At 42.6% G+C, this 26521-nt stretch overlaps 1 protein-coding gene across 1 annotated transcript in view; it reads left to right on the top strand.

The window, feature by feature from the left end:
* STPG2 (sperm tail PG-rich repeat containing 2) overlaps positions 1–26521 on the top strand; it is an 873622-nt gene that overhangs the window by 406536 nt on the left and 440565 nt on the right. The window contains exon 10 of the mRNA XM_030190712.1: positions 21511–21603. Coding sequence (XP_030046572.1) covers positions 21511–21603 — 93 coding nt within the window. The remainder of the gene's footprint in view (positions 1–21510; positions 21604–26521) is intronic.

Below are 26521 nucleotides of genomic sequence, written 5' to 3'. Positions count from 1 at the left end.
AAAGAAGTACATTTAAAATGATTTGGAGAAAATATTTCTTCACTCAACTTAATTAAACTCTGGAATTCGTTGCCAGAGAATGTAGCACAAGCAGTTAGCTTAGCGGGGTTTAAAAAAGGTTTGGCTGGCTTCCTAAAGGAAAAGTCCATAAACCATTATTTAAGTGGACTTGGGGAAAATCCACTGCTTATTTCTAGGATAAACAGCATAAAATGTATTGTACTTTTTGGGATCTTGCCAGATACTTGTTACCTGGATTGGCCAGTGTTGGAAACAGGATGCTGGGTCTGTCCAAGTATGGCAATACTTATTTAGATTTTGCTCACACCTTTTTCAGTAGTACCTCAAGGTGAGTTACATTCAGCTACTCTGGATATTTCTCTGTCCCAGGAGGGCTCACAGTCTAAGTTTGTACCTGAGGCAATGGAGGGTTAAGTGACTTGCCCAGGATCACAAGGAGCAGCAGTGGGATTTGAACTGGCCACCTCTGGATTGCAAGACCAGTGCTCTAACCACTAGGCCACTCCTCTGAAGTCTCCCATTAGAAGATTCCGTACTAGTTACTTGTTCCTGCAGCTGGGTAACCTCCTCTGTTTTTTTTTTTCTTTAAGTTGATTTTCAACTCCTGAACCTTCTGTACTTTTTCTCTGTTTAAAGGCAGAACTTCTTACATTCTAGCCTTCAGTTGGGCATTTAGCCAGGTATTCTGGCTTTGCAATCATTCCCTCTCTTTTTTTCCAGTTGCTTAAGAGATTTCCAAAGAATGGAGCTCCTCCAGTCTTGATTGCAATTCTGCTTTTTCAGGGTCCTTTCCTAGGGACTTGGCACTCAATTGCTTTGTCTCAGTCTGTTGTTTAATGGTTCTCATTAGCTCTCTTTTTTTTTTCTATTTCCATGCACTGCAGCATGCCCTCATATTCCTTGTTTCTGTGGCGTTGAGCTTGAACTGGCCCTTAAACGCCACTATGGAGGGATTTCTTCTCTTCTTGGAAGCTACAGAGATGTACAGACAGAGAGTGCAATTCCTCTGTCAGCTTTGTAATCCAGAGGCTGGCTTCCTCCAGCTCACTAGACTGCTCTTGAGGTTGATCCTGAACCTCTGTCAGTTGACCCTAGAGGGATTCCTTCTTCTTCCATGGTCAATACCCCATTGTGAGAATTCAGACTCTTAGCCCATTAGTCCCAACGTTCCCATATGGGATTTTATTATGGGAACGTTGGGCACTAATGGGTTAATCACTACATTGGTTGATGATACTGTCTTGTTATTATAAAGCATCTTGATGCTTTATTCTCTTCCACTCCTGTGACTGTTTCAGCAGATAGGGTTAAAGTAGAAGTCATTGAGGGGCATTTTCGATAGAACATCCAAATTCTGAACAGGAAAGAAGGTCATTTTCGAAAAAGATAGATGTCTTTCTTTTGTGTTCGAAAATATTATGGACGTCTTATGATTTGGACGTTTTTTTTTGGGTCCATTTTTGAACAAAAAATGTCCAAATGCAAAACGTCCAAAACAGAGGAGGAGTGGCTTAATGGTTAGTGCAGCGGGCTTTGATCCTGGCAACATGGGTTCAATTTCCACTGCTGCTCCTTGTGACTTTGAGCAAGTCAAATGCACAAGGGGCATTTTTGGATATGACATCTAAGTCTGAATTTGGATGTTTTTTTGGAAAACGTCCAAAATCAAACAGGAAAGGTCATTTTCTACAAAAAAAAGTCTATCTTTTCCTTTTGAAAATGCTGTTTGGTAAAACATTTTGTAATTTGGACATTTTATTGTTTGGTCCATTTTCAAACAAAAAACATCCAAATGCAAAACGTACAAAATACACAAGAAAATCTACAATAGAGTGAAACCATTCACATGTTCTAAGTGTGGTAAAAGCTTTGGTTGTAATGTAAATCTCAAAGCGCATTAGAAAGTTCATACGGGAGAGAAACCATTTGCATGTATAGAGTCTGGTAAAAGCTTTGGTTAGAAGGTAAACCTCACAATGCACCAGAGAATACACACAGGAGTGAAACTATTTACATGTCCTGAGTGTGGTAAAAGCTTTGGTTGGAAAGAAAGCCTCACACGGCATCAGAGAATCCACACAGGGATGAAACCATTTACATGCACTGAGGAGGTAAAAGCTTCAGTTGTGTTGGGACAGGTAATTAGGGAATGTACACTCTTTCTATGAAGCATGGAAAAATAGCACTCTGGTATTTAGATATATATAATGAGTCCTCCTTTTTATCTATAGATCTGAATTCAAAACCCAAATCTACTGATAAACAACAGACACAAGGCTCAGATGTTATAAAAAAAATAGAAAGCTTGGCATCAGTAGAATAGTGGAAAAGTGACATCCCAGGAAAGCAATAGGGCATCCTTGGGGGCACTGCAGTGGGCTTTATAAAGTGCTCCCAGGTACACACCTCACCATTGCTCCCTTACCTTGTCTGCTGAGTCCCCCGAAACACATCCAAAACCCACTACCCCCAACTGTACACCACTACCATAGCCCTTACAGGTGAAGGGAGCACCAATATGTGTGCAGTGGGTTTCTGGTGGGTTTTGGAGGACTCTTAGAGGCATATTTTCAAAGCACTTTGGGAGGCTAAGTTCCATAGGTTTCTATGGAACTTTGGGAGGCTAAGTGCTTTGAAAATGAGCCCCTTAGTTTCCTCCACAAGTGTAACAGGTAGGGGGAGGTAGAAGCCTGGGTCTACCTGTCTGCAGTGCACTGCACCACTACTAGACTACTCCAGGGATCTGCATGCAATTCTAATCTAATGGACCTGAGTATAACATCAAAGTCTGGCAAGTAATATTTTTAATCACAATTTTTTTGGGGTGGGAGGGGGTTAGTGACCACTGGGGGAGTAAGGGCATCTTTTTGTGTGGAGTGGAGGAGTAGCCTAGTTGTTAGTGCAGTGGACTTTGATCCTGGGGTTCAATTCCCACTGCATCTATTCGTTATAAAAACAGGTCTAGCTCAAAACGTCTAAGTTTTAGTTCTGGACGTTTTTGTTTTGTTCCATTATGGCTGAAAGACATCTAAGTCTTAGGAATGCCCAAGTCCCGCCTTGAACATGCCCCTGGTACACCCCCTTGAGATTTAGATGTTCTTCTGATGGACTTCAGAGAAAAATGTCTAAAAAGAGGTTTTGAAAATACTGATTTAAACGTTTTTGTGAGATAAACGTCCAAATTGCAGACTTATGTCACTTTTTGGACATTTTTCTCTTTTGAAAATGAGCCCCAAATCTTTATTGTGCTTTTATTCATGCAGTTGGGGTTACTACAAACATAAGCCTATATTCTCTCTCAGGCAGATGAGTCAGTTCAACACGGAGTAAGTAATCCTTCAATGCAACCACCACAAAGGCTGGTCTCTAACAGGCCTGACTGCCAAACACAACAATGGGTTTAGCAATTTGTGCCACATGTATATAAAGGCCTGTTCTATTTTGCAGGCTATACCTCTCAAACTCCTTCTCACCAATCCCCATCTACGGCTTACAGGAGTGTCCCAAACTGTAAATATACCCTATGCAACATACCCCCAGGTGCTCCTGTCACACCCCCACCCCACCCACTTTTATTACTTCAGCAGGGGAAGCCAATGGATGGGTTGTAATTTTAGTGTCCTAGGTTCCTTTGCACCATGTTTGACTGAACCAGTTTCACAAAGCTACAGCTCTGATGTCCAAGTTTGGAGGCTTCCCTCAGATTTTGTTGGCAGGTGCAATGCTCTGATAATTGCTGGGGCCACAAATAAGCTAGACAGGGCTACAGCTAAGGGTTCTTTTGCATTCCTTGTATGCGGTGAGCAAACATTTCCAGGGAATGTAGTTCATACTTATCTTTTATTGGTAGGTGAAGACATCATCAGGTTCAGCCACTTATTTATTAGTGGACACTAGAATAGATTAGACTAGCAATTAATAAATCAGGAATCACAGAATTCAGGTGGACACAGCTGTTCACAGGTAAATGCAGTAGGTCACAGTCAGCACAATAAAATCATCATAAGAGCAGGAGCTGCTGAAAACAGGGCTCTTCAGCTCTCTGTTCTGCTCCCGGGGAATTCTGGAGCAAGGCAGTTCACAGACAATTAGCTCTACAGTCTAAGGCTGTGCATACGAGCTCATGCCCAGATGAGCAAAAGCAAATGCAGGCACTAGAAGTCAATAGCACCCTACTAGCGCCCGCGTTTGGTCTCGCCTGATGATCAGAGCTAGCCAGCATGTGTAACAACATGCTGGCCAGCTCTGAATGCAATGAGCATGCAAATGCATGCTAAACAGGGCATTACCTATTCCTCCCCAATTCTCAGCTGGCAGTGTGTCAAACAAGGGCGCTGCTCCTGCAGCAAACCCTACACCAACTCAGAGCTGGCGTTAGGGTTTGCAGGGCATAGGGGAGAATGGAGAGTCCTGCCAGCATGCACCCCCAGCCCCTCAACATGGCATCTGACACCTCCCTATTGGTCTAGCACTCCCCAACCCCCCCCCCCCCCAACAGAGGCAAACCGGTCATCTCCCCCCCCCCCCCGACAGAGAGGGCTTGAGGGCTGGAGATCAGGTGGACCTCCAGCTCCCCACTTTGTGGTCTTGTGCCCCTCCCGACCCCCCCCCCCCCCCCGTGTACCTCTATTGATGAGGAGGGAGTAGCATTCCCTCCTTCCTTTAGTGCCGCCTCCAAAATGGCAGTGCCCTGCCCAGTGCATCCTGGGATGTGCTGAGTGGGGCTTCCCTACCATATAAGGTGATCCTGTGAGGGATTGTTATTAAGGGAGACCTTCAACTTGTATACACTCCCTCACAACAGGCATTTGCAGGAGGTGGTACAAATAAGATGATCACTCTAAGATATAAGCTTGTACAGGATGGTCTACTCTGAGTTTGTGAAAAATGGCCCATCCTTTTTGGGTAGGTAAAATCACGATTTTCCACACTCTCTGTCTAGCACTACAGCTGTAAACATTATTGAAGCTATATTAAACCTTGTGAGGTTTAACGTGCATTATGATATCCAATGCTAAATGAGATGATTTGCTTGCATTCTATCTCATTAACTCAATTTGTGAATAAGTTACACAGCCAACATTAGGGTTAATATAGGCATGTTCATACTAAGGAAATGCATGTTAGCCATCTGTAATATTGCACATTTTTATACATTGCTTATGCATATGTTTACCTACAATATCCCTAATGCGTATTATTACACAGACTCTTCTATGAGATTTATAGTTTGGTATATATTGTTTTAATTAAGGAGATCTAATAATTCCAATACTGATAGGTTATTGCTTTGGTAGGTTACTATGGAAACAATCTCAACACCACATTATTAAATGCGGCATTTATGGGTCTGGCAAACTGCATTAATTTGTATGTGTGTGAATGGTTTCTTAATGCGCTCCCACCTATCATATGGTTGTACCAGCTGGTGTTTTGTGTGATAAAAGATAGTTATAAGAAAAGCTAATTTACCATGATGCTTAGTAGGTATTTCAGATTTTCAGTACTAATTCAGCAATTAGTTTAAATCAAGACTCATAAGCCAGTTTTACAAGAGGTTTCATATTAGCTGCTCAGAGCAGTAAATCTGTGACTCATATTTCCTCTTTCACACTTCTGTTTCTCTTCGTTACTAAATGAATGAGTAACAAAAGTAAACAGAACAGAACAGAAAAACATCTATATCCTACAGCTCACGACTAAAATGTCAAGGCTTATTAAGTATACCTATTAAACTGGTTCTATGGTAAATTTGAGCTCCTTCCTCCTGGGTCTGTCAGAGTGTGCAAAAATGTTTTAAGAGGCTCTGCAGTCTTGGAGGAGACAAAAATGAGAGGGTTGTTGAAAATTCCATTTTATGAAGCACATATACTACTTGAAATACCAGTACTATATTGCATATACTTTTTTCTTTTATGCTCATGCAGATGATACAAGCCATGGCTAGAGAAGCTGTTAGTGGTAAATGGATCAAGATGATAGAATTCTGCTGCTGTTGGATAGCAATGATATCACTAACCAAATGGTGGGGACTGGGAGTAATTACCTATAGGAATTCATTCTTAAACTATGTAGGAATAGGTTAGATGATAAGCTAATATAAAGAGGGGCATAATCAAACGGGGCGCCCAAGTTTTCCTGAGGGCGTCCTCGCAGGACGTCCCTGCGAAGGGGCGGGGAAACCCGTATTATCGAAACAAGATGGGCGGCCATCTTTCGTTTCGATAATACGGTCGATGACGCCCAAATGTCAACATTTAGGTCAACCTTAGAGATGGTCAGCATAAATGTTGAGATGGTCGACCTTAGAGATGGTCGTCCCCGGGTTTCGGTGATAATGGAAACCAAGGACGCCCATCTCAAAAACGACCAAATCCAAGTCATTTGGTCATGGGAGGAGCCAGCATTCGTAGTGCACTGGACCCCCTGACATGCCAGGACACCAACCGGGCACCCTAGGGGGCACTGCAGTGGACTAACTGATGCAGTAACTGAACGGAAAAAGGCATGCATGATGGAAATCGCATGCAAATGAGCTGCTCACTGTTAGTTCATTTGCACCCGATTGCCTTCCTAAGGAGGGGAAGCCAGTGCACAATACAAGTCCAGATGAAAACGTCCAAGTGCTCGTCAGAGACGTCTTTTTTTTTTTTTTAGAGTATGGGTGAAGGATGTCCTTCGCTATGCCTCTGTCCCTGCGATGGCAGTTGAGGATGTCCAAAATGTGGATGTTTCTGTGAGAAGGACGTTCATGCCTTTGCTATGCCTTCGACACCCCCTTTATTTATTTGGATTTTGGATCAGAAGTGGTAGCAGTGGGATTTGATCCAGCCACCTCTGGATTGCAAGACCAGTGCTCTAACTACTGTGGGGGAGGGGGGGGGGGCAGTTGAGGACGTCCAAAATGTTTGAAAGAAGGACATCCATGCCTTTGTTATTTCTCCACTGACACACACATACCTCCCCCCCAGGGACCTGCATACTGCCCCCTCCCACAGGGACGGCCAAATTTCAAGGGAGTGGAGAGGAGGAATGGCTAGTTGCAGGGATGGAGACATAGCGAAGGATGTCCTTCACCCATACTCCAAAAAAAAAGACGAAAGTTTTTAAAGTTGTTTTTTTTCGGGGTGAGAGGTGGTTAGTGACCACTGGGGGAGTCATGGGAGGTCATCCCCGATTCCCTTCGGTGGTCATCTAGGGCATATTTTTGTGGCTTGGCCATAAATAAAAGGACCAAGTAAAGTCGGCCAAGTGTTAGTCAGGGATGCCCTTCTTATTCCATTATCGCTTGAGGACGGCCATCTGTTAGGCAAGCCCCAGTCCCGCCTTCGCTACGCCCCGACACGCCCCTGGGAACTTTGGTCATCCCTGCGATGGGAAGCAGTTGGGGTCGCCCAAAATCGGCTTTCGATTATGCTGATTTGGGCAACCCTGAGAGAAGGATGCCCATCTTCCGATTTGTGTCGAAAGATGGGCGCCCTTCTCTTTCGAAAATAAGCCTGATAGTCACCAAGAAATTTAATGGAGTCAAAGTATACTGTAAGTCAGAACAGTGGAACTAATTTCTGAAGACATTAATCCAAATGTTGCAAAATATATACTGTTCAATATTCACCGGTCACGGTGAGCATTTTTAAAAATGCTTACCATCACCAGCTAAGTTGGACCTCCATATTCAATACCAGGCTATATGCAGCCATTGCTGTTGAATATCGGGGCCTGAATGAATAGGAAGCAGCTGCCAGGACATGTGCAGGTCCTAGCTGATATTCAGCTGGGCACCCGCATAAGGCACTAATATGGGTCCCGGCTGAATATTGGCTGGGACTTGCATAGTATGTGACCAGGTCCCTCTCCCCAAAGAATCTCCCTCATCCCTGTAGGGCCCCCCCTTATGGCCTATCTAGTCTGCCCATTCATACAATCTTCCTCTCCCTTAGAGATCCTCCATTGTTATCTTGCATTAAGATACAGTCTTTGTCTCCACGACCTCTACCGGGAGATGTTCCATACATCCACTACCCTTTCTGTAAAGAAGTATTTCCTTAGATTACTTGAGTAGAGAGATGTGGTAGCTGTGTTAGTCCACTTTTAAAGGTAATCAATAGAAATAAAACAAAGTAAAACATAGAAAAGAAAATACGATGATACCTTTTTTATTGGACATAACTTAATACATTTTTTGATTCGCTTTCGAAGGTAGCCCTTCTTCGTCAGATCGGAAATAAACAAATGTTAGTAGATGACAGTATATATAAGTGAAACATCAAAGCATTTCAGTGACAGTCTAACAGGATGAGGGTGGGTTAGGTGAGAGACAGGGAGAGCTGGGTGGATGAGAGACAGGGAGATATGCATGGAGATAAGAGGATGACAAAGCAGTACAGTTTTATGGTTTAAAATGGGCTAGAAAACCCAGATCTTTGTTAAATCCTGTCTGGGATTTGCGTTACAAGACGTATGAGGAGAGACTTGCTGAACTAAACATGCATACTCTGGAGGAAAGGAGAAACAGGGGTGATATGATACAGACGTTCAAATATTTGAAAGGTATTAATCCGCAAACGAACCTTTTCCGGAGATGGGAAGGTGGTAGAACGAGAGGACATGAAATTAGATTGAAGGGGGGGCAGACTCAAGAAAAATGTCAGGAAGTATTTTTTCACGGAGAGAGTAGTGGATGCTTGGAATGCTCTCCCGCGGGAGGTGGTGGAAATGAAAACGGTAACTGAATTCAAACATGCATGGGATAAGCATAAAGGAATCCTGTGCCGAAGGAATGGATCCTCAGGAGCTTAGTCAAGATCGGGAGGCGGGGCTGGTGGTTGGGAGGCGGGGATAGGGCTGGGTAGACTTATACGGTCTGTACCAGAGCCGGTGGTGGGAAGCGGGACTGGTGGTTGAGAGGCGGGGATAGTGCTGGACAGACTTGTACGGTCTGTGCCAGAGCCGGTGGTTGGGAGGTGAGGCGGGGATAGTGCGGGGCAGACTTATACGGTCTGTGCCCTGAAGAGCACAGGTACAAATCAAAGTAGGGTATACACAAAAAGCAGCAAATATGAGTTATCTTGTTGGGCAGACTGGATGGACCGTGCAGGTCTTTTTCTGCCGTCATCTACTATGTTACTATGTTACTATGTCAAAATATTTAATCATTCTGACTTCAAAGGTCTTACGTTCCTGTATTGTTTTAAAGTTCCCTTTCAGGATTCTTACCATAAAATCACTGGTACAGTGTTCTGATTTTGTAAAGTGCAGGTCTTTTTCTGCCGTCATCTACTATGTTATATGATTGGGACAGTTAAATAGTTCCATGGCATAAATGCCTAGGAGGCAAGTCTCTTTCAACTGAAAGGAAGCTCTGCAATGAAGGAGCATAGGATGAAAGTGAAAAGGGATAGACTCAAGTAATCTAAGAAAAATATGGAAAAGAAAATAAGATGATACCTTTTTTATTGGACATAATACATTTTTTGATTAGCTTTCGAAGGTAGCCCTTCTTCATCAGATCGGAAATAAGCAAATGTTGGTAGATGACAGTATATATAAGTGAAACATCAAAGCATGTCAGAAGGCCAGCACTGGTGGAGATGGGAATAGCTCTTTAAGTAATTCATCCTCCTGGAGCAGAGGCTGTAGATCTTTTATGATTTGTTTTACTTTTTCCAGCTCTGAGTTGTATGTCAGTATAAGGGGGATTATGTCTGTGGCTTTCTTTTCATTGTACTGTAGCAGATTTTCCCTGGGTGTTTTGAGGGAGGAGGCAATATTCTTGGAGATTATTTTGGGGTTGTAGCCTTTCTGTTCGAAGGATGCAGCCTCCACTCCAGGAGGATGAATTACTGAAAGAGATATTCCCATCCCCACCAGTGCTGGCCTTCAGACAGCCACCCAACTTAAAACACAAGCTAATTAGAAGTAAGCTCCTAACACAGACTCAAAAAGAAGAGAATGGTACACATCCTTGCAATATATCCAGCTGCAAACTATGCCAAAACATTTCACAGGACCCCATGGTCATTCACAAAGGAAAAATATTCAACATTAAGAAATATTTCACATGCTTATCTTCCAATGTGGTATATATCTTTCAGTGTAAAAAATGCAATGAAGACTGCTACATTGGAGAAACAAGTCAGATGCTAAAGAAGAGATTTAATTTACATAGACACCATATGAAAAATGCTAGTACCAACCAGGATGCCACCACTGTGGCGGCAAATCTAGATAAGGAGAGCATGTTGCCACAACAGAAATATATTGTGTATAAAGGGGACGTCTCATACAGTCACACAGACACTTAGAAGTGTCTGGCTTATGTTGAGCCAATATGTTTGTGACAACATATAATCATTGACTGCCCCCAACCCCTAATCTCGGCTAAGCTTCTGAGGATCCATTCCCTCGGAACAGGATTTCTTTATGTTTATCCCATGCATGTTTGAATTCCTTTACCTTTTTCCTCTCCACCACCTCCCATGGGAAAGCATTCCAAGCATCCACCACTCTCTCCGTGAAAAAATACTTCCTGACATTTTTCTTGAGTCTGCCCCCCTTCAATCTCATATCATGCCCTCTAGTTCTACCGCCTTCCCATTTCTGGAAAAGGTTCGTTTGCGGATTCATACCTTTCAGATATTTGAACGTCTGTATCATATCACCCCTGTTTCTCCTTTTCTCCACGGTATACATGTTCAGGTCCGCAAGTCTCTCCTCATACTTCTTGTAACGCAAATCCCATACCATTCTTGTAGCTTTTCTTTGCACCGCTTCAATTCTTTTTACATCCTTAGCAAGATACGGCCTCCAGAACTGAACACAGTACTCCAGGTGGAGCCTCACCAACGACTTATATAGGGGCATTAAAACCTATTTTCTTCTGCTGGTCATTGCCCTCTCTATACAGCCTAGCAACCTTCTACTTACGGCCACCGCCTTGTCACACTGTTTCATCGCCTTCAGATCCTCAGATATTATCACCCCAAGATCCCTCTCCTCGTCGGTACCTATCAGACTCACCGCCTTACATATACGTCTCCCGTGGATTTCTACTCCCTAAGTGCATCACTTTGCATTTCTTCACATTGAATTTTAATTGCCAAACCGTAGACCATTCTTCTAGCTTCCTCATATCCTTTTTCATGTTTTCCACTCCCTCCCGGGTGTCCACTCTGTTACAAATCTTAGTATCATGTGCAAAAAGGCAAACTTTACCTTCTAACCTTTCAGCAATGTCACTCACAAATATATTGAACAGAATCGGTCCCAACACCGATCCCTGAGGCATTCCACTACTCACCTTTCCCTCATCCGAGCGAATTCCATTTACCACCACCCTCTGGCGTCTGTCCGTCAACCAGTTCCTAATCCAGTTCACCACTTCGGGTTCTATCTTCAGCCCGTCCAGTTTGTTCAAGAGCCTCCTGTGGGGAACCGTGTCAAAAGCTTTGATGAAATCTAGGTAGATTACATCTATAGCACATCCCTGATTTAATTCTCCAGCTACCCAGTCAAAGAATTCAATGAGATTCATTTGGCACGATTTCCCTTTGGTAAAACCATGTTGTCTCGGATCTTGCAACTTATTGGCTTCCAGGAAATTCACTATCCTTTCCTTCAGCATCGCTTCTATTACTTTTCCAATAACCGAAGTGAGGCTTACCGGCCTGTAGTTTCCAGCTTCTTCCCTATCACCACTTTTGTGAAGAGGGACCACATCCGCCGTTCTCCAATCCCACGGAACCGCTCCCGTTTCCAATGATTTATTAAACAAATCTTTAAGAGGACCCGCCAGAACCTCTCTGAGCTCCTTTAATATCCTGGGGTGGATCCCGTCCGGTCCCACGGCTTTGTCCACCTTTAGCTTTTCAAGTTGTTTATACACACTCTCTTCCATGATCGGTGCTATATCTACTCCATTTTCATTTGTCTGTCTGTCCCTATATGCTTTGTGATGAAGACCACTGTCCATTTTAATAGCCATCCTCTGGATCAACTCCATTCTGTTTATATCTTTTTGATGATATGGTTTCCAGAATTGTACACAGTACTCTCAATGGGGTCTGTAGGCAAGCTGTCCCCAATGAAGGAATAATGCCAATGTGGAAATGATTTATTGTATATCTATATATCTATATCTCTGTGTGTGTAAATAAGAAAATGGCAAGCAAGATATAAAATATACATGTAGAGCACTGATAATTGCACAAAAAAATCTCTCTATATATCTATATATATATATATGTATGTATGTATATGTATAACTACACAACAATATTATCCTGAGAAGAAATCACCTAACTCAGAAGCTATATTAGACTAGACCATTTGCCTGAGCTAACCAATCCTTCGCTGGCAAAGACCAAAACTGGCTAACCCTGAACCACAGAGGAAATCCCTTTCTCTCACCCTTGTGGTCCACAGTTTCGGTGTCCATATGTAGTGGTTAATTGATTCCTCTTTAGGGTTCAAGCAGAGTTCCCTGCAAGCCCTCTGACAGTATCAGATTTAGTTCAAGGTATTTGCTTTGGAAAGCAGCTGGATACTCAGTCTGTTGGAAGCCGTGAATCAGCTCTTCGCTTTAGCCTTGTGCTGCACTCAGCACAGCGAGATACAGTTCACAGGTATTCTGGCAATTCAGTCTCTCTTCACAGAGATGTTGACACCACCAGATCTTCTCTTCTCTCTTGCTAGACCAACTCCTCTCTCTCAGTTCAGGGTTGGCACTGCCCTCTGGGTCCCCAGGTTACAATCAGGGACCAATCAGGAACCGTATACTTCTGTCCAGCAGGTTACATGTGGTCATGACAATGAGAGGCCTTGGGCTTCCAGAATGACCACCTTATCAGTAGTAGTCTTGCCACCATGGAAAACAGCAAACATTACCTTATTTGTGTCTTGTAGTGCATATTACTCCTTACACAAGATACTGGAGGCCCTGTGTGCCTGAAAGCTCTCTCTCCTTTACAACTTCCTAGGAGATAAAGCGGAGAGCAAATTAAAGAAAACAGCATGTCCTTGAATGATGCCAGCCAACATAATGCAGCCAGGAAGTAATGCAGAATTCATGTTTTAGAAAAGATGGTTCATGGCCTAACTAGGCCTAACAAATGTGAGATACAGGGAAACACCCCTATAGGTCTCACCAGAGATATACAGAAACACTATTATCTCTTTTTTTTTCCTGCTGTCTCTCAGTATGCACTCAAGCATCCCTGTCATTTGCCATTGCATGCTAATCAAACAGGCTTTCTTAGGGATCATTCCATTGAGACTGCCTTTTTAGGTTTCACTACCTTTTCCCAGCTATTCACTTGTCTGCAGAGTTTCACAAGGCTCCATTTGGCTCCTACATACATTTATGGCACCATTGGCAATTCTTATCCAAACATTGGAGTTAACATCCTTCATCTATGCTGATGATATTCAGATTTTGTGTACATTTGATCTATCTCCACCTCATGCCACCACCAATTTGATTGATAAGTTGGACCAAATTGTGCTTTGGTTGAGGAGAAATAAAATAAAATACAACTCAGACAAGACAAAAGCCATGTTTTTTTCACAAACCACAGATAGACCCCTCTTGTTACCCCTTACAATTAAAGGTGTATACATTGATGATGTTCACTCTGTCAGAATACTAGGAGTCATTATCGATGACTAATTAAATTATCTCACACATATCTCCTTGTTAGTTCAGAAATGTTTCTACAACTTTGTATAGTAAAACACTGCTTTGATCTAAAAGCTCTACAGCATTTGCTTCACTCTTTGGTATTAGGGTAACTGGATTATTATAATGCTCTTTACTCGGGTCTCTGTCTTAGGAATATCACACAGTTACAATTAATACAAAATACTGCAGTAAAATGCTAACGAGAGCCAAGCGATGAGATTGTGTTAGCTCTGTTCCCAGCCAAGAACATTGTTTGCCGCTCTCAGCAAGAATACCCTATTAAATATTACCTTAGTGCATAAAATATGTTATCCATGTTTGCCACTGTTCCTATCCCAAGTATTAGAACCATATCCACCTATTTCATTCCTTGAAATTATCACAACACAATCTCCTAGTCGTACCATCTTTTCAACATATTTGTTTTGACACCATTTGTTCTTCAATTTTCACATGGTGGGACCAGGTGGGACCAGCCCAATGAAATAATCTGCTATCTTACAAACGAATGGAGCCATCCTATCAAAAATTTAAAAGAGTGCTCAAGATGTATTTTTTTGACAAATCAATTGGGGGCTGATCTTTCTTTTTCTCAGAGCACTGATGATCTGTTCAGGCAGGGGAACATCGGTAGAGGATGTGATATGTTGAGATTAAAGTGAGAATCTCCCTTCTTTTAAGAATATTTTCTTTCTTTTCTTCTTATTTTTAAAATACATTTGTAAAATACTCAGATGAAATCACCAATATTGCAGAATATGAGAAACAAACTTGGAAACTTGGATGGCCTTTTCTACCTGTTTGGCCACTTTAAGATCTGCAGATATGGTCATCCCCAAGTTTTGCTCTTTTTTCATGCACAGAAATACTTTACCCCCTACACTGTACTGTTACTTTGGGTTTTTGCCTTTTTCTAAATCATTAAATCTTAGCTGCCAAATTCAAGATCATTCTTCAAGGTTGCTAGGTCCCTCCTCATGCTATTCACATGGCAGAAGAATACTCAACGATATCAAAATATGTAATAAGGTAGATACTCCTAGTATCTACCTTATTACAGATTTTGATATCGTCAGCAAAGAGGCAAACCTTACCAGACATCCCCTCTACATCATCACTCACAAGAATGTTAAGAGCAAGGCCAAGGCCCAATCCCTGTGTTACACCATTAGTAACATTCCTTTTTTCTCAGAGTGAACTCTCATTTACCACCTTGTTGCCTTCTACTCATCCAGTTTCTAACTCAGTTACCCATCCTGAGTGCACTCAGTTTATTTATAAGATGTCTTTGCAGAACTGTGTCAAAGGCATTGCTAAAATCTAAGTACACTACATCATTCTCCTTTGATTCAACTGTCTGGTCACCCAGTCAAAGAAATTAATCAGATTTGTCTGGCAAGAGCTACCTCTAGTGAAATCAGGTTGTCTTGGGTCCTGCAATCCATTGCATCCAGAAACCTCAGTATCCTCTATGTTAGAAGCATTTCCATTAGTTAACTCACCACAGAGGTCAGACTAACTGGCCTGTAGTTTCCAACCTCCTCCTTACTTCCACTTTAGTGGAGAAGGATCACATCCACCTTTCTCCAGTCCCCTGGGACCACTCCAGACTCTAAGGAAGCATTGAAAAGGTCAGATAGCAGAGCCAGGAGAACTGAATTCCTTTTTGTTAGAAAAGGAGAAATGTCAGACAGAATTGCCGTTGAGTATTCCTCTGCCTCAAGAGGATTCAGGCAGATTAGATTCTAAACAAACAAAAAGGAGCAACACTGGGCCTTCAAGACTGAGACAACAGGAGTATTTTATTGATAAATGACCCGACACAAGCCGTGTTTCGGCCTCAGGGGTCAGAGATTGGATGTAAATTATGTAAACAATATATGAATCCAATACCTCCGAACGGGAACGGAGAGATTCTTTAAAGCCAAGCGTGCCTTGTGAAAATAACAGCCGCAATAAAGGAAAAAACTCCTGCATATAGCCTTGTATTTTGCTCTTTTTTGTTTGTATACTTTCTATATATGCTGGTTACCCTCTCTGTTTGGCTTGTACAGATTAGATTCTAAGAAATTTTTGCAGGATTTCTGTGGAAATGTCAGAGCCAGTGGAAGATGGTGGTAGTGAATGCACTGTTTCAGGCTCTGAATCGGAATAGAAAGAGACACAATAAGATCTTGAGATATTTGTATGTCTCTCTGCACAGAAGTCACACCAGTAGATTAAGAAGGCATTGCACTAGGTAGTGAACTTTTAGCAGCTCTTTACAATACAATGAAATCCTTGACATCTGCAAAAAGGAGTGAGATTGCTATGGAAGAGGCAACAAAGTTGGCAGGGATGATGCATCTTCTACTGTGACCAGAACTGGTGTAAAGATGCCATGAGTTAAGCAAGTAGATTGTGCAGGAGAGCCTCTGTGAATAAGTGAGATGGATGAGGTTTGAGCTAGAACTGCACTGGCAGTTTATGCAGTAGCAGTGTGATGTGACAGTTCTCCTGCAGTGATGTGTAGAATCATTAGAGCGCAGTGGAAATGAATGATAAATTCGGTGCATAGATGTGCTTTCATCATTGACATGTGTCATCTTCTCCTGTATCTGGGAAGGAGTTGTATATAACTGCTTCTTCTCAAGCCTTTGTGACCATTCAAAAGACATTGCACTTTGGGCCTGGTAACCTCCAGGTTCAGGTATGTGGACTTTTGGAGTCACTGTGCCTGGAGGTGTCTGATCATTTCAGCAAGGATGATCTGGTAGAATTTATAAAACCAGCAGATTTCTTGTCCTTGTTCTGCATCAAGAGAAAGCTATCTTTTCCTCATAATTGCAGAAATGATTGAGGCTGTGTATCCTGATTTGGGGGGGGGGGGGGGGGGGGAGAGAAACGACATTATAAGTACAGTGCTTATATTTGGCTTGCTTATATTCACAGTCTAAGCAAATAAGAGATAAGTACATAAGTAATGCCATACTGGGAAAAGACCAAGGGTCCATCGAGCCCAGCATCCTGTCCACGACAGCGGCCAATCCAGGCCAAGGGCACCTGGCAAGCTTCCCAAACGTACAAACATTCTATACATGTTATTCCTGGAATTGTGGATTTTTCACAAGTCCATTTAGTAGCGGTTTATGGACTTGTCCTTTAGGAAACCGTCCAACCTCTTTTTAAACTCTGCTAAGCTAACCGCCTTCACCACTTTCTCCGGCAACGAATTCCAGAGTTTAATTATACGTTGGGTGAAGAAAAATGTTCTCTGATTTGTTTTAAATTTACTACACTGTAGTTTCATCGCATGCCCCCTAGTCCTAGTATTTTTGGAAAGCATGAACAGACGCTTCACATCCACCTGTTCCACTCCACTCATTATTTTATATACCTCTATCATGTCTCCCCTCAGCCATCTCTTCTCCAAGCTGAATAGCCCTAGCCTCCTTAAGTCGTCCCATCCCCAGATGTTGAATGAGTATTAAAGTTCTAGATCTTTCTGCCACATCGTGGGCAGAAATGGAAACTGGACTATTGTGACATGCTGAATTTTTTTTCTTACATTTTTTTTAAGTAGAAAAAAGGATGAAGAACAATGTTGATAAAGATAGAAGTAATAACTTCTCAAAAGTTATGGTGGAACTTTGTTTTCCATCCAGAGTGAAAAAAACAAAACTGAGTTGCTGAAGAAACTTCTGCATTCTCTTGTGTGCATGACTCAACCCTGTTTGTCAATAGAGATGACTAGTTAACAGATAAGAAGATTTGTTTTACTCTCTTGACCTAAGCTTTCTTCCCCTTTGCCCAGGAATTCATTTTTTTAAAATCCAGTTCAAAGTATGTTTCTGATGGCAGCCTACAACTGTTTTGTACCCTGGACAGAGGCAGGCAATTTTCAAACAGGTTATCCGGGTAGATTGTTTGCCTGTGTAAATGACTGATAATTTTCCTGTTATTACTCTAAAGGCAACAATATCTGTATTTCAGAATGTAGTCTTGTTTTTTCCTTCATCTTTATGTGCCTGCTTGTTCTTAGAATGTGTAATTCCCAAAGCCATTTATACAGGTCAGGCAGTGCTTTACTCACAGAAATGAACTTTTATGAAATTACCCACAGGTATGAATATACAGCCTGTAAGAATGTACTTTTGCAGGCAGAGATGTTCCTGTGGATGGGGTTGGGGAGCAGTAAATTTATGTGGTTCAAATAAAGTTTATGCATAGTTTTCCTGGGATAATTTGCAAAGTGAAACTGCATGCATAATTTTAATTTGAAAATCTAGCAAAGTCTGCATTGCAAAAAGTACATGCATTCTTTTCACTAATGTGGATAGTTTTATAATTATTCCACAACTGTATTGCTGTCAGTTTCTTTATAGTAAGCTGTGGGTGTTTTATCCCGAATCCACTTATTTTTCTCTTAAACACCCTGGTGCTCCTATGAAGGGGAACCACCATACTTATGATTCTATTTGTATGCTTGTAATCCACCTAGGAAAAAATGAATTTATGCCAAGAGCAAAAGCTGTCTCGATTGGTAGGGGCGGCATACCGTAATCTACCTTATCCCAATTTGGTATTATTAATTGTGCTCATAATGGTTGGGAGACTGTCTAGACATCATGCAGGTCAAAGTCTTCTCATCTCAACTATATAAAATCATCACACGTCATAGTATGGAAATATTGATCTAAAAAATATTTTGGTCAGTATTCAAAATGATTTAACCTGCCAGAAACAGCCACAGACCAGTTAAACCACATGTTTGGGGCTATCTGCTAATTTTCAGCTGCACTTAAGCAGTTATCACCACTAAAAAATAGCGGTTACTCCTAAGTAAAAGCCAGCTATTTTGGGGGGCATTCTGGGGGCGGAGTTGGCACTTGGCCGGTTAAGTGCCGATACTCAGCACTTAATGGGCCAGGGTAACCGCATAAATGGGAACCCATAAAACACGGTCCTATCTTTATGCAGTTAACCTGTGGATGTTTCAGTTCTGTGTTAGCTGGCGCCGCATAAACCAGATATTCAGTGCCAAAGCCCAGACATGACCCAACATTGAATATCTGGGAATAATGCCAGCGGTGGTCAGCAAAACACTAACTGTCACCGACTGAATATTGACCCCATTGTCTTTATATGATAATTTCTCCAAAGACAAGCAGGGTAGTAGTATTCTTAAACATGGGTGATGTCATCCTGATGGAGCCTAGCGCACTACTGTATATCTTTAAGAGACTTTTGGCAACAGTCCCACCGTGTATGTGCAAGTGGTTTCCTGCCCAACATGTGAGTGCGGGACCCTCAGTCTAGTTTTTTCTGCAGAGCAGGGACATTGTGTCTTGCACATCTCCCCCTCAATGCTCTTTTTTCACTAAATTTGTGCCTTCCTAGTTAGGTCTCTTTGTTTTCATTTTCCCTTGTATTTTTTGTTCTGTCCCTCCCTTTTTTCTTTTAGTTTGTTTCAGCACTATTAGGTTTTCTTTGTTTTTTCATGACTCCTGAGGCCCTCTTAGGCTAGAGTACCAAACTCAATTGGAGGTAAGCCCTTTTTGGCCTCATCATTGAGCCTTTTGATATAGCTGGTGTTCTTTTTGCCATGCTCCAGAAGACCTCCAGTGGCTTCAAGAGATACACAGATTTTTAGCACTGACACACACAGTTAGTGTGTGGGGTGTCTGGGGCCGGATCATGACCCATCTAGCTGTGTTTTTTGCTTTAAAATTCAGAAAAGAACACACAAAGCATGTCAGGTCTGCCAGAAGGAATTTTTTGGGTCCTCGAAGTCTGTTCCATCAACATCAGCATTGGAAGCACTGACCACAATGGCTGCCAGGGCTGTGTCTGATACCGGAAGTGCACTGGCATCAAGGAGGTCTCCACCTTCCTTTATGTCAGGCACTATTAGCAGGCCCCAGGACCGATCTGCATTGGACCCGACACCGAGAATGAGTGTTGATTCAACACTTTGGCACTGAAGAATCCTGAAGTCAGGCATTGGGTAAAGGTCAAGCAGCATCAACATTGGTCCCCTTCTATGCACAGTGCCGGGAGCTCTCGGGCATCAGCATTACTGGCTCCTAAGAAGAGTTAGTGGCAAGAGGGCTGCTCCTCCTTGGTTATTCTGGTGCCACAGCCCCTGTGCACCCAGGACCCCACTTCCTGTTCACTGGCAGCAGGCAATTTGTGCATCAGAAAAAACAGTAGCGCTTCCCGCGGTACCCTCTGCCATATTGTTGAGTACCCCGCGTGCCTTATCCACTCCTTGCTTTTCATCTTTAGCCGATATAGACGCCATCAGTTTTTCAGAAACTTGTCCATAAGCTACAAAGCTGCAGTACTGCTGATTTTTGCCCAAATACAGTCGAGGAAGCAAGGTAAATATCAAAGAGATGTGCTTCGGGGGCCAGAGCTACACCCGCACGTCTGTGCAGCTCAAAGCATCACGTGATCTTGCCACTGCTATTAGTCAAAAGGAAATATGAGCATGTCATTCCTCTTCTTCAGGCCAAGCACTGGTTTCCAGTATCCTACTAGGTTCTATTCAAGATATTTACTATTACCCACTAGGTTAATTATGTTGATCTTCCATTTTTTCTTTCAAGTTTGTTGATTCCATGTTCGCTGCAGAGAACGCTTTGCTCTTAACAACAAAATCTGCTTACTGTCTCTTCCCATCTTAGAGTTAGATTGGATAGTATCCTCAATTCCTGCTTCTGTGTAATATCCCCAACCTTGTGAAACAAACTTACTTCTTGACTTGAATTTTCTTTTAAGCAGTTCATGTCCACCCTAAAAAACTACTGTTGGTCTGGGTTTTCTCAGGAGTAAATGAATATTGCCCTCATTTGGGCTGCCTAGTTCATGTGTAGCTTGCAGTTTGGCTTACATTTCTGATTTATTAGCTCTGTATTTTCTATATTGTTCTCTTCTGCTTAGGACCTATGATTTTTTGACTTTAGCTACTTTTGTTTAGAACCCACCAGTGACTTACTCTTCCAGTGTTTTATTTGTTTATTCCCTGATTTTTCTTTGTGACCACTTCAGATTTTTTAAGTGGATATGGGTATGGATTATGCATTTCATATACTGCCTTTCTGTGGTGCAACCAAACAGTTTGCATATTATATACAGGTACTTTTCTCTGTTCTTAATGGGCTCAGAATCTAATCCCCCCCCCCTCCAATATTGAACCAGTAGCTGTCAGCGTTTCTTAAACACTTATTGTCACTGGCTAAATTAACCCGATATTTAGTGCTGGGCCATGTTTGGGCACCGGCACTGAATATCGAGGGGGATAATTTGGGGCAGACTGCCAGAGCTTATGCAGGCCTGGCCAATAACAGGCCAGGGCTGCATAACATTTTCTTTCTTAAAAAACCCCCCACAAAAGAACCTTGAGCACCATCTTGCCCCTCCACCAATGTCCCTTTTTTCCCTTCTTCCCTCTCCCCATCCTGCATTAAGACCCCATCCCCCACCCCATGAAGGTAAGTCCCTGGGCTTACCTACATTCCTGGTGGCCCAGCGGGGTCATTGGGGGCAGGAGCGCAGCCCCCTCACTCCTGCCTCTTGCGGCTCCTTTGTAAAATGGCTGTCGCGACCTCTCACTGCACTAACCATTATGCTACTTGTGTTAATCATTTTAGCACATGCTAATTGTTACCATATGTTAATAAATCTAGCCCGATGTGTACCCATTTTTTAAAATGTGTTTTATTAATATTATTTTTCATTGCATTTAAAATAAATTAATTTTTGTTTTAAAATAGATAGTTGGTTTAGTTGAAATGAAGTGACACGTTTGTTCTTTTTGTTGTTTTCAGGTCAAAAATAAAACTAAAGAAACATATAAGCATCAAAAATCATCTGCTTTTGCATCTGGAACAGGAAGGCTCAGTGTTCCACAAGTTAGAAAGGTAGGATAACTTTCAGCATACACTTCAGGATAATCAGAACATCTTCCTTGGTGGGGAGGGGGGCAGAAACACCCACCAACCTTTCCCTCCCTGGCTACCACTGCTGATTTCTTACTTTACGTCTACGCTTAGGCCAGTGGTGTGTTGGTAAATTTTTAACAGCAGGCTCTCTCCCTGGTCCACCCCTGCGCCACCCCTATCCACCTCTGCGCCCCCCTCCCAAATTACAGAGCTGGCTATACACGGGGAGAGAGCCTGGGGGGGGGGGGAGGGCAATGCATTACTCTCTCCAAGAAAAATAAAAAGTTTTTTAAATGCTCCCAGGTTCCAATCTAATTCATGTTTACTGTGGGATAAAATGGCATAAATAAGTAAATAAATAGATAGAAACTCTGAATGTTGAGCACCTGATTCTCATAACATGATGTCTGTTTTAGAAGCACTTTACCAGGAGAAAAAAAATCTCTGCACCAATATAACAGGGTTAGGGCGTCCCTGTAACCAGCCCCTCCACGGTATCTAACAAATTATTACTGTACCTATGAAAAGTCATTTCTTTATTACACTTCCTCTGTATGTGTATGCACATGCCGGCATGTTTGAAAATTCAACTTTTTTTTTTTACAGTATCCTCCCCAACCCACCTCACCTCACCTAGGCTATTCCAGACCTCCTCCCCGCTCCCCTGTGAAAATTTATTCCATTATTACACTTCCTCTGTACTGTGCACATCAGTATGCACAAGCTGCCATGTTTGAAAATGCTTTTTTGAGTATCCTCCCTACGGTCCTCACCCCACCTACTTCAGGCCTCCTCCCCACTCCCTCGGTCCCCCGAGCCGCAGGGTCCCAGCACATATCTAAAGGTAGCCATCCTGGTAGTCTAATGGATTCTTCAGGGCAGGAAGGATCCCCAGTCTTTCCTGCCCGCTGCCGGTGCTGACCCTCCGCTGCTGCATCATCTTTAAAATGGCTACCAAGACTTACAAGGGTGGCCTTCTTATAAGGCCACCGCTGGAAATCTCGGCAGCCATTTTTAAAGAGCGATGTGGCAGTGGAGGGTCAGCGCCAGCAGCGGGCAGGAAACATTGGGGATTTTTCCTGCCCTAAAGGATCCACTAGAGACCATCAGGGTGGCTGCCTTTAGGGATGTGCTGGGACCCTGTGGCTTAGGGGGAGGAGAGGTGAACTGGCTCGCCCTGCCTCAATAACCGGCTCACAAGATGTCAGAAAGATTAACAATCGGCTCTTGCGAGCCGGTGCGAGCTAGCTCCAGCACACCACTAGCTTAGGCCCTTATTTTAGAAGGTTCTCCAAGTGTAATTAACTATTAAACAATGTAGATGTTCATACACTTGTAAAGGTAGAAAGTTGCCATCCATACTACACCTAGATGGTGAGGGGACCTGGTGAGGGTGCGAAGAGAAAGTGGTTTGGATGGGCCTACAATAGTGACTTGTAGTTCCCATTTTACAAGGGCAATACACATCACTAGTAAAAAGTTTGGACATTGGCATTTACACCTGCCCCAAGGCTTGTCCCCCTAAGTAGTACCATAAGAATACACCTGCCCTTATTTGTTGCCCCACCCTCTAGCATAAGTACCTTGAGATTACTGCTAAGTTCATGAGTACCATTTTGGAACTTGGAGTCAAAAGAGCAGAATCAAGTGGACTTACTTCGCTCTGACGCCGGGGATATCTTTAGGAGTTTGGTAATTGATTTTCAGTGCAGGGGCTGTTTTGGGGGGAGGGAAGTATTGATTTTTGTAGATGGGCAATTAAGAGTGGGTATTGGTTTTCAAGAAGTGGGCTGTTAAGCGGGTTGTGGGCTCTTAATGCCAAAGGGAGGGGGTACTGTACAACTGATGGTAGGGGATTAGAGTGTATACGGAGAATGGAAGCAGCAATGTTAAAAAGCTCTTTCAACACACACATGGGGTGAGATAGCATGCTTCCCCTCCACACATGGAGCTTTTTAAAATTACTTCTCCTATAGGACCAGAAGATGAGGTGTGTATGCTGGAATCATCACTTCAGACACAAGTAAACCAGAAATATATCTTGCTATTTATTTTTTTATTAATAATTTTATCATGTAATTTACAAGTAAGAACAGAAAAAGAAAGCCATCATCCAGCTAGCAGAGACATATAAAAAATTAGAAAAAAAGAAAAAAAATGCTAAACTAGTTAATTAGCTGACATCATTAGAGGAGAAAGCAACTAGAAGAACTATTACCACATAAAAGCCTGGAGCAAAAACAAAACACCCCAACAGTGAGTACCATTAAATTCTTATAACTCCTTATACCCCAATCCTTACATCATCCATTGTAACAGAAAGCTTTCCTTGTCGTCAAACAGAATGTTCTACAAGACATTTTTCAAAATGAGTTAAACTAACAAAAATGTAGCTTTCCCTCTGATAAGTCAAATAACATGTACAAGGAAATTTCAAAAATAAGGTTCAATTTTAGCTGAAGGAAGGAACATCATCTTGACTGAGTAACATGAATTACATCATGAAAACACTGAATCCACACTACAAAGCATCTTTCTTAAAAGGAAATCAAGTTTGGTCCAATGAAGACTAACTCAGAATAACCTGTTCCTTGGCTGGGCCCTAGTATTCCTATATTGATTTGGTTTTCTGGGATGATTTATGAGCAAAAACTGTTTTGTCAGGATTTAATTTCAATTTAACTGTTTTTGCCCATAGTTCTAGGCACTTTAGCCTCTGCTTGATCATGAACAAAGCATCTTTAATTTATCCGTCCTGCGAAATTCAGATGGTTACGTTGTCCACATAAGTGAAGGGACACATCCGCAATTACTCCAATCTAAAGCCCAAAGGGGCCATTAGTATATTAAATATGAGACATTGGAGAGCCCTGTGGTACTCCACAGATAGGAGCCCAAACCTTGGAGAGTTTTCTCATCATTTTTGCTTGATATGATCTCTGAGTGAGGAAACCCTTGAACCATTCAAATACTGTTCCTGATATTCCAAAAGCACTCATCAAACTTAACAGAACATCATGGTCCACCAGATCGAATGCGCTGGACATCTCAAACTGAAGCAGTAGTACCCTTCTGCCTACACTAATCTCGCTCCTTATATTAGATATTAATGTAGCCAAGACTGTTTCTATGCTGAAACCGCTTCTAAAGCCTGATTGTGAGCTATGCAGTATATTATACTTGTTTAGAAATTCTGTTAATTGATTTGCCAATATTCCCTCCATAACTTTAGTCAAAAGTGGTATAGAGGCTATTGGTCTATAATTAATGATATCCTCAGGAGAGATACTAGGATTTTTTGAAATAGGTGTTAACATAATTCTCCTATCTTTCCCATGACACATGGTCTTTAAATCTCACTCTTCCAGTCAGTTCACCCTTGGAATCTCTGATTTGTGCCAGAGGTAATGGAGAGTGAAAATGACTTGCCCAGCATCTCTGGTTCTCAGCCCACTACTGCAGAGCTGCTAAGACTTTTTGGCCAGTCCTGTTTTTGAACCATCCCAATTCATTATTCTAAATAGTCTAAATGCAAAGCGCTGATAAGGAAAGCTAAGAGGAACTTCGAAAAAAAGATTGCGTTGGAGGCAAAAACACATAGTAAAAATTTGTTTAGGTATATTAAAAGCAGGAATCTGGCAAAAGAATTAGTTGGACCGCTAGATGACAGAGGGGTAAAAGGAACGATCAGGGAAGACAAAGCCGTAGCAGAGAGGTTAAATTAATTCTTTGCTTCAGTCTTCACCGAGGAAGATTTGGGAGAGATACCGGTGCCAGAAATTGTATTCGAAGCTGACGAGTTGGAGAAACTGAATGAATTCTCTGTAAACCTGGAGGATGTAATGGCGCAGTTCTAGAAACTGAAGAGTGGCAAATCTGGACCGGATGGTATTCATCCCAGAGTACTGATAGAACTGAAAAATGAACTTGTGGAGCTATTGTTAGTAATATGTAATTTATCCTTAAAATCGAGTGTGGTACCGAAAGATTGGAGGGTGGCCAATGTAACGCCGATCTTTAAAAAAGGTTCCAGAAGAGATCCGGGAAATTATAGACCGGTGAGTCTGACGTCGGTGCCCTCTTTGTCTCATTAATCCATGCTTTTGAATATGCTCTGTAATTTTGTTCTTTATAATAGTCTTCATGAGGACGTCCTCGCAGGACAGCGCCACGAAGGGGCGGGGAAACCCATATTATTGAAACAAGATGGGTGTCCATCTTTCGTTTCGATAATACGATCGGGGTCGCCCAAATCTCAACATTTAGGTCGGCCTTAGAGATGGTCGACCTAAATGTTGAGATGGTCGTCCTTAGAGATGGTCGTCCCCGGTTTTCGGTGATAATGGAAACCAAGGACGCCCATCTCAAAAACAAACAAATCCAAGTCATTTGGTCGTGGGAGGAGCCAGCATTCGTAGTGCACTGGTCCCCCTGACATGCTAGGACACCAACCGGGCACCCTAGGGGGCACTGCAGTGGACTTCAGAAAAAGCACCCAGGTGCATAGTTCCCTTACCTTGGGTGCTGAGCCGCCCTCCCCCCAAACCCACTCTCCACAACTGTACACCAGTACCATAGCCCTTAGGGGTGAAGGGGGGCACCTAGATGTGGGTACAGTGGGTTTTGGGTGGGTTTTGAAGGGCTCACAAGCACAAGTGTAACAGGTAGGGGGGGACGGGCCTGGGTCTGCCTGCCTGAAGTGCTCTGCACCCACTAAAACTGCTCCAGGGACCTGCATATTGCTGTCAGGGAGCTGGGTATGACATTTGAGGCTGGCAAAAAATATTTTTAAAGTTTTTTTTTTTTTTTTAGAGTGGGAAGGGGTTAGTGACCACTGGGGGAGTAAGGGGAGGTAATCCCCGATTCTCTCCGGTGGTCATCTGGTCAGTTTGGGCAC

The sequence above is a fragment of the Microcaecilia unicolor genome, chromosome 2, assembly GCF_901765095.1.
Source record: "Microcaecilia unicolor chromosome 2, aMicUni1.1, whole genome shotgun sequence".
Classification (NCBI taxonomy): Eukaryota; Metazoa; Chordata; class Amphibia; order Gymnophiona; family Siphonopidae; genus Microcaecilia; species Microcaecilia unicolor.
Note: the sequence above shows the minus strand (reverse complement) of the source record. Positions and strands in the feature narration are given on the sequence as shown.